Here is a 12,465-nt window from a genome sequence, read left to right as displayed (position 1 = left end):
TTAAAAAAAAAAAAAAAGAAAGAAAGAAATGAAAAACAGATGCAGTAGCTATGTAGCTATGAGAGTAAATATGACCTCTGAGCTTCCTGGTAGCCAGGGCAAAAAGGGAAATGGTCCATTACCAAGTTCTTTATTCTAAAGGAGAAAAAAATTGTGGTTCTTTTAGGGAGTCAGATTTTCCCGACCGTGTCTTGCTGCAGCTTCTCAGATGCTGCTGTGCACAGTGTCACATCTCAGCTTTTCTTCTGCCCACCGTTCATGGGCCTGACAGGTTCCCACCACGAGGGCCTCCGCTGCAGCATAGATGAGCCGTCGCTGGCACCAGCTGTGATCCTGCCCCTTTCCCCCTCTGATTCAGGGGCCCCACGGAAGAAGGCTGAGGTGGAGGGTGCTAAGAGTTGAGATGGTTAAGCCCTAAACGGTGCAGAGGGCAGTTCTGGTCGCCCCTGGTGACAGAAGTTAAGCGTTGGATGCAAAAGATCCCCCGAGGCCCAGCAGCTCTGGGGAGGATGGGATTGCCCCCGCCCGAGCTGATCCAAGGAGCAAGGTAGAGATCTCTAGTAGTGTGTCCCTGAAACCAGTGGTCCTCTCCGTGGCTTGCCCTGCACAAGACTTAAAACCCAACCCACCGATCCTGGGGGTGGGGCCCCAGGGCTGTGCGGTTCAGGAAAACCTCCCAGGTGACTCTGACGCCTCCCACCTCCCCGGGCGGAGCCTCACAGCTTCCAAGGACGTTTTTCAAATAATCCTTCTTTTAGCTTGGTTCTGCGTAGGAGCAGATGGTTTGAAGCTGTGCTGATGTTCTCTACCATTGGCCGAGGGGAGGAATCTGTGAGCTGAGGAACGTGTGTGCAGGTGATGCGTCTGGATCTAAGGGGTTAAGGAGAGTTCACCGAGAAGGGGGGAGAATCACCTAATCCTGCATGCATCACTTTCTAGATTATGAAAGTAATACGTGGGCCTTAGAAAAATTCAAATAAATATAGAAATACATACGGTTCAAAAAAAAAAAAAAAAAACAAAAGCTCCCTCCCCGTTTCCTTCCACATACTCCTCAGAGGGAGGCACTTTGGCAGTTTGTGGTATATTCTCCCAAATCTATAAAGAGCTCATCCTTGGCCATTTAAGGAGACCGTACGCTTGAGTGGATAGACGCACTGGATTCCCAAACAGACTGCGGTTCGGATCCTGATTCCTCCCCACCCCTCTCTGGTTCCTTCAACAAATAACGTAGTTGGCTCTTGCTTGGTTTCAAGCTGTTTGAAATGCTGGGGTTGCGACCCCCGGGCCCTCAGGGACCTTGGGGTCCTTGCAGTGGGGACCTCCGACCGGAGGGGGTGAAGGGGTGCAGATCATCAAAATGACGATGGCGCTGTTAAAGTGACGACGAGGTGCGCGTCTTCGCTAGTTCAGACGGGGTGGTCAGGGAGGCGTCTCCTCCGAGCTGCGCTGGAGTCGAGGCCTGGACGCTGATGGAGCCTGGGGTGGGGAGTGTGCAGGGGGACCGAGGGAGGGCGAGGTGGGAACGCTGGAGGACAGGAGGTCAGTGGGGTGGAGCGGGAGGGAGACAAAGAGGAGGGGGTCTGAGAAACTAGCGATTCTGGGCTTGAAAAGTGTCCTACGAAGCGCTCGGGCGCGGCGGGAGGGGGCGCGCGGCAGGTGGGCGTGGCGGCAGGCGAGGTGGCGGCGGGGGCGTGGCGGCGGGGGGGCGTGGCGGCAGGCGAGGTGGCGGGGGAGTGGGCGTGGCGGCAGGTGGGCGCCCGGCCGGTCGGCCGGGGGCGGGGCGGGGCGGGGCGGGAGGGGGGTGGGTGGGAAAAGGGAGAAAGCGCGGCGGGGGGGGGGGGGGGGGGAAAGGGAGAAAGCGCGGCAGGGGGCGCTGGAGAACCAGCCCTGCGGAGGCGGTGAGGTGAGGACGGGAGGTGGCCAGGCGCTGTGGCTGGGCTGAGAGCGAACCTTCTGTGAGCCTCAGCTTCCCTAGCTCACAAATGGGGACGATAACTCCCGACCTCGCCGCATGGCCGTGAGGAATGTGCAGCAGGGCCCTCGGCCCGCAGCCCTGCACCTCCTAGAGAGCGGTTACCGATCATTGCTATTGGTCTGTTCTGTTACTGGTAAACGTAAGTTAAATAAAACCTGGAAACGTGGAGTTTTATCTTTTTCCTCATTCCTTTCTTTTTTAATGTAGATTAATTTTGAGGGCAAGAGAGAGAGAGAGAAAGCACAAGTGGGGGAAGAGGGGCAGAGAGAGGGAGAGAGAGAGAGTTCCAAGCAGGCTCTCGCACACTCAGCGCAGAGCCCCACGCGGGGCTCGATCCCGCGAACCTCGAGATCATGACCTGAGCCGACACCAGGAGCGGGAGGTCTAACTGACTGAGCCACCCAGGTGTGGTGAGTTTTACCTTTTTCTAAACGTTCACCTGTCAGTAAAAGTGGGGGAAAGAGGTGTTGACCGGTCCCGGGGCACAGGATCCTGCCTGTCCCAACGCCGAGGAGTTGGAGCGTGTCTGGGTGCAGAGAACCAGGGTGCAGAAAGTTCTCGCCCTGCTGCAGGGCGTATGGAGGCCCTTGAGTGGGTTCTGTCGGTTCTCACTCACAACTGTGAGTGAGCAACCTCCTCCTTGCGGCCTCGCGAGACCCCCTTCCCTTGTGGCTGCTTCTAGCACTGAGCTCCCGGCCCGGGTGCCTCGCCTTACCTCTCCTGCTTCCTCTCCACTCAGGCCCTGCTCAGCCTCTCCTGGATTCCGGGAGCCGTCGGTCACCCTCTTTGGAAAGTCAGCCTTGAGCCTTCGGTTAACTGCCCGCTCTGCCCATTTGTTCAGTCACCTCCTGGCAAGGCCTTCCGGGTGCCTGACTTTGCAGCCGGAGGGCCTGAGTGGCAATCCTGACCCTGGGGGCCGGGGAGAGAGCCAGGCAGGCACATCCCAGACCCGAGCTCGAGAGCGCTCTGCGAGGGGGTGGGCGGTGAGGGCCGAGGGGGCTCGGTGCCCAGGTCTCATCCACAGAAGATGAGGGGCTGTCTTAACTCCACCGCCACGCCAGGCCCCCAGTTCCCCCAGTTCCTTCCCAGGTAAGTCGCTAACCACCCTCTGGGAGACAGAGAGAGATGTGCCCTGCTGACCTGACCCCAGCCTCCCCCGCTCCCCACATCCAGAAGCCCTGGGGGGCTGGCTGAACTCGAACTAGTGATAATAATCCGAATGCGGACGGCTAGTCTGTGCTGGGCACTTAGTACGAGCCAGGCCCTGTGCAAGGCGATGCCAGCTCTCTGACGTGAGCATTCAACCCACTCTCCAGACGAGGGCAAGGTGAACTCACATCTGTCTGATAGCCGCCCTTGTCCTGCTGTTCGTCTTCCCCGCCCTAACATGCTGAGAACCCCCAGCCTCCCGTGTCCTTCTTGCTCTGCGTCCACACGCCCTCTGTACCAGATTCTTCTCTGTTCCACTGCTCGGCTCCCCCCTTGCCCCAGAACACTTCCTGCTCTTGACTCATCCAGTGGGAGGCTCACTGTCCTCTCTCCTTGGCAGTCTTGACCGGGTGTTTGGGGTGCCCAGAGCTGGCCCTAAGGGTCAACCCCACCCCTGCACTTGTATGGTTGGCGGTCCTGGGGATCTTTCTTCCCCTTCCTTCGTGGGGGCGGGGACTCTGTTGCGGCTGCTTCCTTCCCAATGGGGCCCTCACTGGGCGGTGTCATGGACGAATGTATGGCCTTGGGCAACATTCAAGACTCTACATCCATGTGTCCAGCCCAGAACCCTTGCGGACTCCAGAGCTGCCTCTAGCAAGGCAGACCTCTGCCTCTAGAGGCAGACGCAGAGGACTGGACCCTGGTTAGGCACGCCAATTCCCTCCCTCACTGCGCTGCCCACCTCTGACCCGTCGCCTGCCTCCAGGCCACGCCATTGTTTAATGACAGTCCTGCCTTTTGCCTGCAAATCTTCATGAACCTTGTGGTCTGTAGTCACGGTCTGTAACTTTGCTGGTCAGGTGCCCCATCTGTGAAAGGTTTCTGAGCGTGTGTCCCCCAGTATGTCGTCACTCATTCATTCGTTCTAAACCGTGGCCAGCCTTCGAGGTGGCCCCCAGGAAGTCTCACCTCCCAGTATTCACACCCTGAAGCGTCCGACTTCAGCTCAGGTCACGATCTCACGGTCCGTGAGTTCGAGCCCCACGTCGGGCTCTGGGCTGACGGCTCGGAGCCTGGAGCCTGCTGCGGATTCCGTGTGTCCCTCTCTCTCTCTGTCCCGCCCATGCTCGTGCTCTGTCTCTCTCTTTCAAAAATAAACACACATTAAAAATATATATATTAAAAATATATAAATAAATAAACCTTACAAATATTTTATAAATTATATAAATATTATGCAAATATTTTCCTGCCACACTCCAGTGGATGACCTTGTGACTTCCCTGGGGTGCATGTTCCCCATTAAAAAAAAAAAATTTTAATGTTTATTTATTTTTGAGACAATGCGAGAGACAGAGTACAAGCAGCAGAGGGGCAGACGGAGGGAGACACAGAATCCAAAGCAGGCTCCAGGCTCTGAGCTGTCAGCCCAGAGCCCGACGCGGGGCTCGAACTCACGAACCGTGAGATCGTGACCTGAGCTGAAGTCGGACGCTCCACCGACTGAGCCACTCGGGCGCCCCGCATTCCCCATTTTGGAGACTACCGTGCTTCTGAGTGACCTTCAAAAATCCTCACCCTGACGTTCAAGGCTCCCAGAGTGGTCCACACTACCTCTCAGTCCATTTCCCTTGTGCTACTGTTTTCTCTCTGCAGGGTCACTTGCTCATTAATTACCAATGATAAAATCCTACCTGTTTTTATTGGCCAACATTAGAGATCTCCTTTCAGGAGCTTGCCTGCCTGCCTTCCTTCCTTCCTTCCTTCCTTCCTTCCTTCCTTCCTTCCTTCCTTTTTAATGTTTTTAAGTTTATTTATTTTGAGAGAGAGAGTGAGCCGGGGAGGGGCAGAAAGAGAGGGAGAGAGCGAATCCCAGGCCGACTCTGCACTGTCGGTGTAGACCCCGACTGGGGGCTCGAACCGTGAGATCACCACCGGACCCCAAATCAAGAGTCTGACGCTTAACCACTTAACCGACTGAGCCCCTCACCAGGTGCCCCCCAGGAGAAGCCTTTCGCGATCGTCCCGGAGGTGAGAGTGCCAGGTTCCGAGCCCAGCCTCCTGCGTTGCTCTGGTCATGAGTTCCTCAACCGGCAGGCAAGTGTACCCAGAGGGGACAGGGTCGCTTTGTGTTGAGGCAGAGCTCTAACGGTGGCCCCCAAGATTCCATGCCGTCATCCCTGGAACCTGAGTATGTTAAGATACATCACTCTCGTGATTATGTTATGTTATGTTTGGTTGACCTTATATAGTGTCATGTATACACAACTGACCTTAAGAAGATTCTTCCAAGTGGACCTAATCTTTTTAATTGATTAATTAATTAGTTAATTAATCAATTACATTTTTTTTTTAACATTTATTTATTTTTGAGAGACAGAGAGAGGCAGAGGATGAGCAGGGGAGTGGGGGAGAGAGAGAGAGAGAGAGAGAGAGAGAGAGAGAGAGAGAGAGACAGAATCCGAAGCAGGCTCCAGGCTCCGAGCTTCAGGGCAGAGCCCGAGGCGGGGCTCGAACTCATGAACCGTGAGACCGTGACCTGAGCCCAAGTCGGGCGCTTAACCCCCTGAGCCCCCCAGGCTCCCCTGTTGCGGACTCTGGGGGTGGAGGGCTCCCGTGACAAGGAACGCGGTGGTCTGCAGGAGAGGGTGGCCCCCGGGTAACAGCCAGCAAGGAAAGGGGGACCTGAGTCCCGCAGCTGCGAGGAACTGGATGCCGTTGACCCCCTGAACGTGCTCGCAAGCTCGTTCTTTTTCTCCTTCGCCTCCAGAAATGAGACGAGGTCCTCCAGCACCTGGATCTCAGCTCTGTGAGACCCTGAGCAGACAGCCCAGTTGGACGTCTGCCCTACAGAACTGTGAGCTGACAAATAGGTGTTGTTTTAAGCCACTAAGTTGGGGGTACCTAGTTACTCAGCAAGAGAGAATTAACACAAGAGGCCCTATGTTCCCGAAGGCCTCGCATAATTTAAGATCTCTCTCTTTCCATATATATATATATTTTTTTTTCTTTTTTCTTTTAAGTAGGCTCCATGCCCAACATGGGGCTTGAACTCATAACCCCAAGATCAAGAGTCGCACGTTAGACCAACTGAGCCAGCCAGGTGCCCTTAAGATATATATTCATTTTTAAAAATTTTATTTTAGGTTTATTTATTTATGTTGAGGGAGAAGGAGAGGGAGAGGGAGAGGGAGAGCATGAACAGAGGAGGGGCAGAGAGAGGGAGAGGGAATCCCAAGCAGGCTCCGAAGTATCAGCCAAAATCTCGACGTGGGGCTCGCAACTCACAAACCATGAGATCACAACCTGAGCCGAAATCAAGAGTCAGATGCTTAACCGACTGAGACACCCAGGCGCCCCGAAGATACATATTAAAGGAATAAATGCACAGGGTGGATGGGCTCTCGGCCTAAAGCGTCACCATTGTGGCCCGGTGTTCTTTCTAGCTACTTTTTAGTTTCTTAGGACCATCTCTGGTATTTTGCAGGAGGCTCGCCTGTAAATTAGCGGCCCCAGCACATGCATCATGTTGTTTGTCTGGCTTTCTTCACAGTGTTTTTTCTGAAACCGGGTTTCAGGAACACCTTACTCCAGTAGAACGTCCAGTACAAATCATAAGTGGGCAGCTTTTCTGCAGTTTTATGAAGGGGACATAGCCATGCAACCCGTGTCCAGGTCAAGAAGCTGAACATTTCTATGGGGCACCTGGGTGGCTCAGTCGGTTAAGCGTCCGACTTCGGCTCAGGTCACGATCTCACGGTTCTTGAGTTCAAGGCCCGCGTCGGGCTCTGTGCTGACAGCTCGGAGCCTGGAGCTGCTTCGGATTCTGTGTCTCCCTCTCTCTCCGCCCCTCCCCCGCTCATGCTCTGTCTCTCTCTCTCTCTCTCTCTGTCAAAAATAAATAAACATTAAGAAAAAAAAAAAGAGCATAACATTTCCATTACCCAGAAGCCCCTATATGCTTCCTGCCGGTCACAGCTTCCGCAGTGAAGTGCTTTCGGTCACTGTTCTGACCAAAGCAGCATAGGTATGTTTGCCCGAATAAACCGGATTGTGAGCGATGATATCAGAGAATGTGAACAGCCCAATAGTCCCCGAATTACTGGCCTGGCCGCAGCCCCAGCGCATGCAAACAGCAGGGGGCTTTTCAGGACACAGGAATGAGGGTGTACCCAAGGGTTTCTTTTTTTGTGTGTTTGTTTATTTTTTTTTTAATATTTATTTTTGAGAGAGAGAGAGAGAGAGAGAGACAGAGTGCAAGCAGAGGAGGGGCAAAGAGAAGGGAGACACAAAATCCAAAGCAGGCTCCAGGCTCTGAGCTGTCAGCACAGAGCCTGACATGGGGCTCGAACTCACGAACCGAGAGATCATGACCTGAGCCGAAGTCAGACTCTGAACCGACTGAGCCACCCAGGTGCCCCTGGGGCTTTCATATTGAATGTGAGGACTGTGTTCCTGAGATCTCATATAATGTAAAACTCTTGTAATAAAGTCTAGTTCTGTCCTTGAAACATAGTGTTTGCACACTTTCCCATTTGGGGCCTAAAGTGAGACCCATGAACATCTTTAATATTGCCTAATTTCTTATCTTTAAATTTTTATTATTATTTATTTTAGAGAGAGAGCGCGTGTAAGTGTGAGCAGGGGAGGGGCAGAGAGAGAAGGAGACACAGAATCTGAAACAGGCTCCAGGCTCTGAGCTGTCAGCACAGAGCCTGATGTGGGGCTCGAACTCACAGACCGTGAGGTCATGACCTGAGCCGAAGTGGATGCTTAACCGGCTGAGCCCCCGAGGTGTCCCAGTATTGTTCAGTTTCTAAATTTGCATGATCTGAATTCATACATGCCTCCCTGAATCCCCTGTGGGGCTGGGAGGGTCTGTGCTTTAAGGGTCTGAGACCCCAGGGCCCAGCCTCAGGGATGGTTCAGGATCCAGGGTCTGGGTAGGCTTCCCCGGGGACAAAACACGGGTCCTGGAATCAGGCGGCTTACATTCCAGGCCTGCCTCTGCTGCTTCCTTGCAGTGTAACCCTGGGTAAGCTCTTACCTGTCGGGGCCTCAGTCTTCTCATCTGCAAATCGGGGTGGGCTCTGGGCTTTAAGAGAGGAGTTAAGGGGTGAAAAGCCTGGGTGCCCAGTAGGAGCCAATGGGAGCTTGTTAGCACCAGTCCCAGGTGGGGTGGGGAAAGCCTGCTCTCTCTCCCGCCTGTCTCCCCACCACCCCCAGGCTGCTGGGGGGGAAGGGGGGGACTTTGCTCCCAGGGAGAGTAAAGCAGCAGGCCCCAAGGCTGCAGGGCCTGGCCTCTGAGCTTCACAGGAGGGCCGGGGCCCCTGGCTCAGATGCCAGGGTCAGAGCCCGGATTGGGCAAGAGCGGAGCTCGGGGGCCCCTGGTCCCTGCCAGGGATATTTGGAAACACCCACGATTCTGAGAAATTTAGCGGCAGGAAGTGAAAGGAGGGGCAGAAGGAACCAGCAATGAGCACCTCTGGCCCCTACTGACCTGGCTCCCCATCCCAAACCGAGCAGTGATTAATGGGGTTTTGGCTGGGGCCGGCGTGGGGAGGGTGCAGAGCAGGAGATTCCCCCTCCCCGGGGAGGAAAGCGGAGGCCTCCCATCCCCCACTCCCACCCCACACATGCCCTGAGTTCCAAATCCTTTCCCACCTCTGTTTACTGTCCAAAGTCCCAGGCGCTGGGGATGCCAGCTTCAGTGTTGGGACACACAGACCCAGAGACACACGGACCTAGACTCGCAGGGCTCAGGGCCCTCGGAGGGACCCTGTTCCCTCCTCTCCCATCATCCAGGGCTGTCCGCGCACCCCAAGTCTCTGGGCTCCAGCCCCCTTCTTAGCCTGGGATCTGCACAGCGTTGGGGGATCCAGGAATCCACTTCAAGACTGCCAGCAAGTAAAAGGGGAAGAAAGGCCGGGGCCCCGACCGGGGTGGGGAGGGGGCTGGGCGGGAAAACCTCAGAGGGGTGAAGTTTGCATGGCAGGCCTGGGAAAGAACTGGAGAAAGAAGAGAGGTTTTCACGTAACCGCCGATGACTTAGAAACGGACTGGACCCCGCACTGTCCGGCTCCATTCGGCCCCAGCCTCAGCCCTAACCCCAGCCTTGACCTAGGCCCAGGTCCAGCCAGCCCTATCATGACAAATGACTATCAAGACCTTCAGCATCTGGACAACGAGGACAATGGCCATCAGCTTAGACAAGGTAAGGGGACGCCTCCTTGCGTTTCGGACAGGTGACAGTGAGGTGGCTCTTGTCGCCTTGACTCAGCTCCTGCTTCCTCCTGTGGGCCCTGACCTGGCCTCTGGGTCGGCCCCACTCACAAGAACACGGTCCGCTCCACCTCCGCTAGCCTCCTGACCCTTGCCACGTCACCCCCTGGCCAGGACCTCGGAGGGTGTGGACCCAGGGGACCAGGGGACCAGGAGTACGTAGGAGCAGTTAGGGCTGCCTTCCTTACCTCTAATACCTGGTGAGCCTCGGCCAGGTGTGAGAGTGTGTGTGCATGGGGTGTCCGGGACCAGGGGACAGGGACAAGGGCCCAGACTTCCATGGGGAGGCTGAGGCCCTCGTCAGACAACAGCCACTCCCCCCCCCCCTTTGTTTCTCCAGCCAGCAGGGATGCTGTTTGGGCTGAGCAGGAGGGTTCTTGGGGATGGGGGTGGGGGGAAGGGGCTGCAGGGGAGCCCCCCCCCCAGGTGGGAGCAGCTTGGGGGGCTGTGGCTCCTCTGTCTTCTCTCCTGGAGCCCAGCCAGAGGAGAAACCTCCTCCTCTTTCCCGGCCTTTGGGGGGGGGGGGACAGAACCCTCCCCCCAAAACTAATGTAGTTCATCAGCTTCAGTGACACAGTCCGGCCACTAGGTGTCAGCAAAGGCTGAGGGCCCCGGCCGGCTGGGGCAGGTCGGCGCTCTACACCCGCTCCCAGCCCTCCTCCCGGCCTCTGGTCGCTCAGGGTCGCCTACCACCGGGATTTCTTTCTTTCTTTCTTTTATTTTTTAATCTTAATTTATCTTTGAGAGAGTGAGATAGAGACAGAGCATGAGCAGGGGAGGAACAGAGAGAGAGGGAGACACAGAATCCGAAGCAGGCTCCAGGCTCCGAGCTGTCAGCGCAGAGCCCGACGCGGGGCTCGAACCCACGAATCGTGAGATCGTGCCCTGAGGCCGAAGTCCGACGCTTAACCGACTGAGCCACCCGGGCGCCCCAATAACGGATTTCTTCATCTGTAGGGCTCCCTGGAGAAGGAGCCTTCGCCCGCTCTCCTCCCGGGACCCCGTCCCTGACACCCGGACGCCCTGTCTTGCAGCGCCACCTCCGCCCCAGCGGCTCTTCCGGAGACTCTGCTCCGGACCCTGCTTCCTCCTGCTCTCCCTGGGCCTCGGCCTCCTGCTGCTGGTGGTTGTCTGTGTGATCGGATCCCAGAGTGGGTGCCCTGGGGGTGGGCGGGGGGGGGGGCGGGGCAAGTGGTGAGAGAGCGCTGGCGTCTGCGACGGGGGTCACGGCCCCCTCATGTTGCCCCGTGCACACCCTCCCCACCCCCAGACTCCAAGCTGCGGGACGAGCTGCAGGCCCTGAGGGTCACGTTCAGCAACTTCACGGCGAGCACGGAGGTCGAGGTCAAGGCCCTGAGCAGCCAGGGTGAGGGGGCCCTGGGGCTGCGGCTGGGTGGGGAGGGGGGCCCGTGGACCGCTGGGGATGTCGGGACACTGAGCCAGCCTCTCCCCCAGGGGGAAGCGTGGGCAGGAAGGTGAAGTCGCTGGAGTCCCAGCTGCAGAAACAGCAGCGGCAGCTCAGCGAAGGTCAGAGCGGGGAGCGTGCACGCACGGGCGCGTCGGACCCGGGGGGTCCCTGCGGCCGAGCCCCGGGGGCCTGTGACTCCTCGGGCCCCAGCGCGCCGAGGCCGGGCCCTTCCCAGCCCCCAGCGTCCGCACTGACCCGCCCCGCCCCCTGCCCGCCCTCGCCCCGCCCCCCACCCCTCCCCCCCCAGATCACTCCAGCTTGCTGCTGCACGTGAGGCAGTTCGTGTCGGACCTGCGGAGCCTGAGCTGTCAGATCGGCGTCCTGCACGGCAACGGTGAGGGGGCGGGGCGTCCGCTGGCTCGCCCGCCCCCCCCGCCCTCCCCCTCCCCGGGCCCCGCCTCAACGCCCCCACCCTCCCCTGCGCCGCAGGCTCCGCGGCCTCCTGCTGCCCGGTCAACTGGCTGGAGTACGAGGGCAGCTGCTACTGGTTCTCCCGCTCCGGGAAGTCCTGGCCGGAGGCGGACAAGTACTGCCGGCTGGAGAACGCGCACCTGGTGGTGGTGGGCTCCTGGGAGGAGCAGGTGCGCTCCCGGGGCTGGGGTGGGGGTGGGGGGCTCCCGGGAGGAGCGGGTGGGCCCCTGGGGGGGGGGGGGCGGGCGGGCTCCGGGGAGGGCTCACCACCCCCTCCCGTCTCCCCAGAAGTTCATCCAGCACCACATGGGGCCTGTGAACACCTGGATGGGCCTCACCGACCAGAGTGGGCCCTGGAAGTGGGTGGACGGGACGGACTACGAGAAGGGCTTCAAGTGAGTGCGCGCGCCCCGGGCCCCGCGGGTCCCCGGGGGTGGGGGAGGGGGGGGGCCCCCCGGCTCACATCCGCGCGTCCCCGCAGGAACTGGAGGCCGGAGCAGCCGGACGACTGGTACGGGCACGGGCTGGGCGGGGGCGAGGACTGCGCGCACTTCACGGACGACGGCCGCTGGAACGACGACGTGTGCCAGAGACCCTACCGCTGGGTGTGCGAGACAGAGCGGGACGCGGCCGGCTAGGAGCACCCCCGCCCCCTAATTTATTTCCTTGGCGCCCCCACCTGCCGGACGATGCTGCTGTCCCGGGTGGGGGGCGGGGATGGGGGCCCCTCCACCTTCTCGGGGGTGTTTGATCTGGGATTTTAAGGGGAGTTTCGGGGACGGTGTCTGAGGAATGCAGGAATCACGTTTGGAGGGGCGGGGAGACGGCAACCCGCTTTCCGCGCTTTACAGGTGGTTGTCAACGTGTTTCAGAGGCAACAATGAACGGAATATTCTAAACGTGCCACGAGTTGTCTGCTTCTTGGGCGTTAGGAATCGGAGCGGGCTGGTTGGCAGGAAGCCAGGGGGACCCGGTGGGCTTTGTTAATCACAGGCGTGCGAGTTAGGGCTGTTCTGAGGCTCCCCGAGAAGGTGTGCTGTTTCTGGGGACCACAGCGCCTGCAGCCAACGCCCTGGGACCGGAATCACCCGCATGGGTCCAGGGCGGCAGAAGCTTCGAGTGAAACTCCCTGATGTCTGTCGCGTGCATTACAGCGGATGGAGCAGTGTCCACGGGC

General features: G+C 58.2%; 1 protein-coding gene and 1 long non-coding RNA gene across 5 annotated transcripts; one reads left to right on the top strand and one right to left on the bottom strand.

The window, feature by feature from the left end:
• Positions 1-20: 20 nt before the first annotated feature.
• LOC131498361 (uncharacterized) lies at positions 21-8,418 on the bottom strand. Its single transcript, XR_009255403.1, has 3 exons — positions 8,175-8,418; positions 1,954-2,065; positions 21-1,372 (listed from the first exon to the last, which is right to left on the bottom strand). It is a non-coding gene; the product is annotated as an uncharacterized LOC131498361 (long non-coding RNA).
• A 395-nt stretch (positions 8,419-8,813) lies between these two features.
• Positions 8,814-12,191, top strand: LOC131498359 (asialoglycoprotein receptor 1-like). 4 transcript variants are annotated; one of them, XM_058705561.1, is made up of 9 exons: positions 8,814-9,030; positions 9,252-9,341; positions 10,444-10,560; positions 10,680-10,775; positions 10,865-10,936; positions 11,125-11,211; positions 11,307-11,458; positions 11,577-11,683; positions 11,770-12,191. In XM_058705561.1, exons 2-9 carry the CDS (start codon positions 9,275-9,277, stop codon positions 11,924-11,926), a joined length of 855 nt encoding a protein of 284 aa, XP_058561544.1. In that variant the 5' UTR covers positions 8,814-9,030; positions 9,252-9,274; the 3' UTR covers positions 11,927-12,191. The 4 variants fall into 4 exon arrangements, with proteins under 4 accessions (XP_058561544.1, XP_058561543.1, XP_058561542.1 ...); XM_058705560.1 differs by having other exon boundaries at positions 8,815-9,034; positions 9,180-9,341; XM_058705559.1 differs by having other exon boundaries at positions 8,816-9,034.
• The last annotated feature ends 274 nt before the right edge of the window (positions 12,192-12,465 follow it).

This window comes from Neofelis nebulosa, chromosome 16, assembly GCF_028018385.1.
Source record: "Neofelis nebulosa isolate mNeoNeb1 chromosome 16, mNeoNeb1.pri, whole genome shotgun sequence".
In the NCBI taxonomy this organism is placed as follows: domain Eukaryota; kingdom Metazoa; phylum Chordata; class Mammalia; order Carnivora; family Felidae; genus Neofelis; species Neofelis nebulosa.
Note: the sequence above shows the minus strand (reverse complement) of the source record. Positions and strands in the feature narration are given on the sequence as shown.

What these genes read in the sequence shown, in the direction of transcription:
- LOC131498359 (XM_058705558.1), top strand. Translation starts at nt 9,116, where the DNA reads ATGGCAGGCCTGGGAAAGAACTGGAGAAAGAAGAGAGGTTTTCACGTA. An exon ending in CTGTGTGATCGGATCCCAGA is followed by an intron (nt 10,561 to 10,679) that starts GTGGGTGCCCTG and finishes CCCCACCCCCAG; the next exon opens with ACTCCAAGCTGCGGGACGAG. An exon ending in GCAGCGGCAGCTCAGCGAAG is followed by an intron (nt 10,937 to 11,124) that starts GTCAGAGCGGGG and finishes CTCCCCCCCCAG; the next exon opens with ATCACTCCAGCTTGCTGCTG.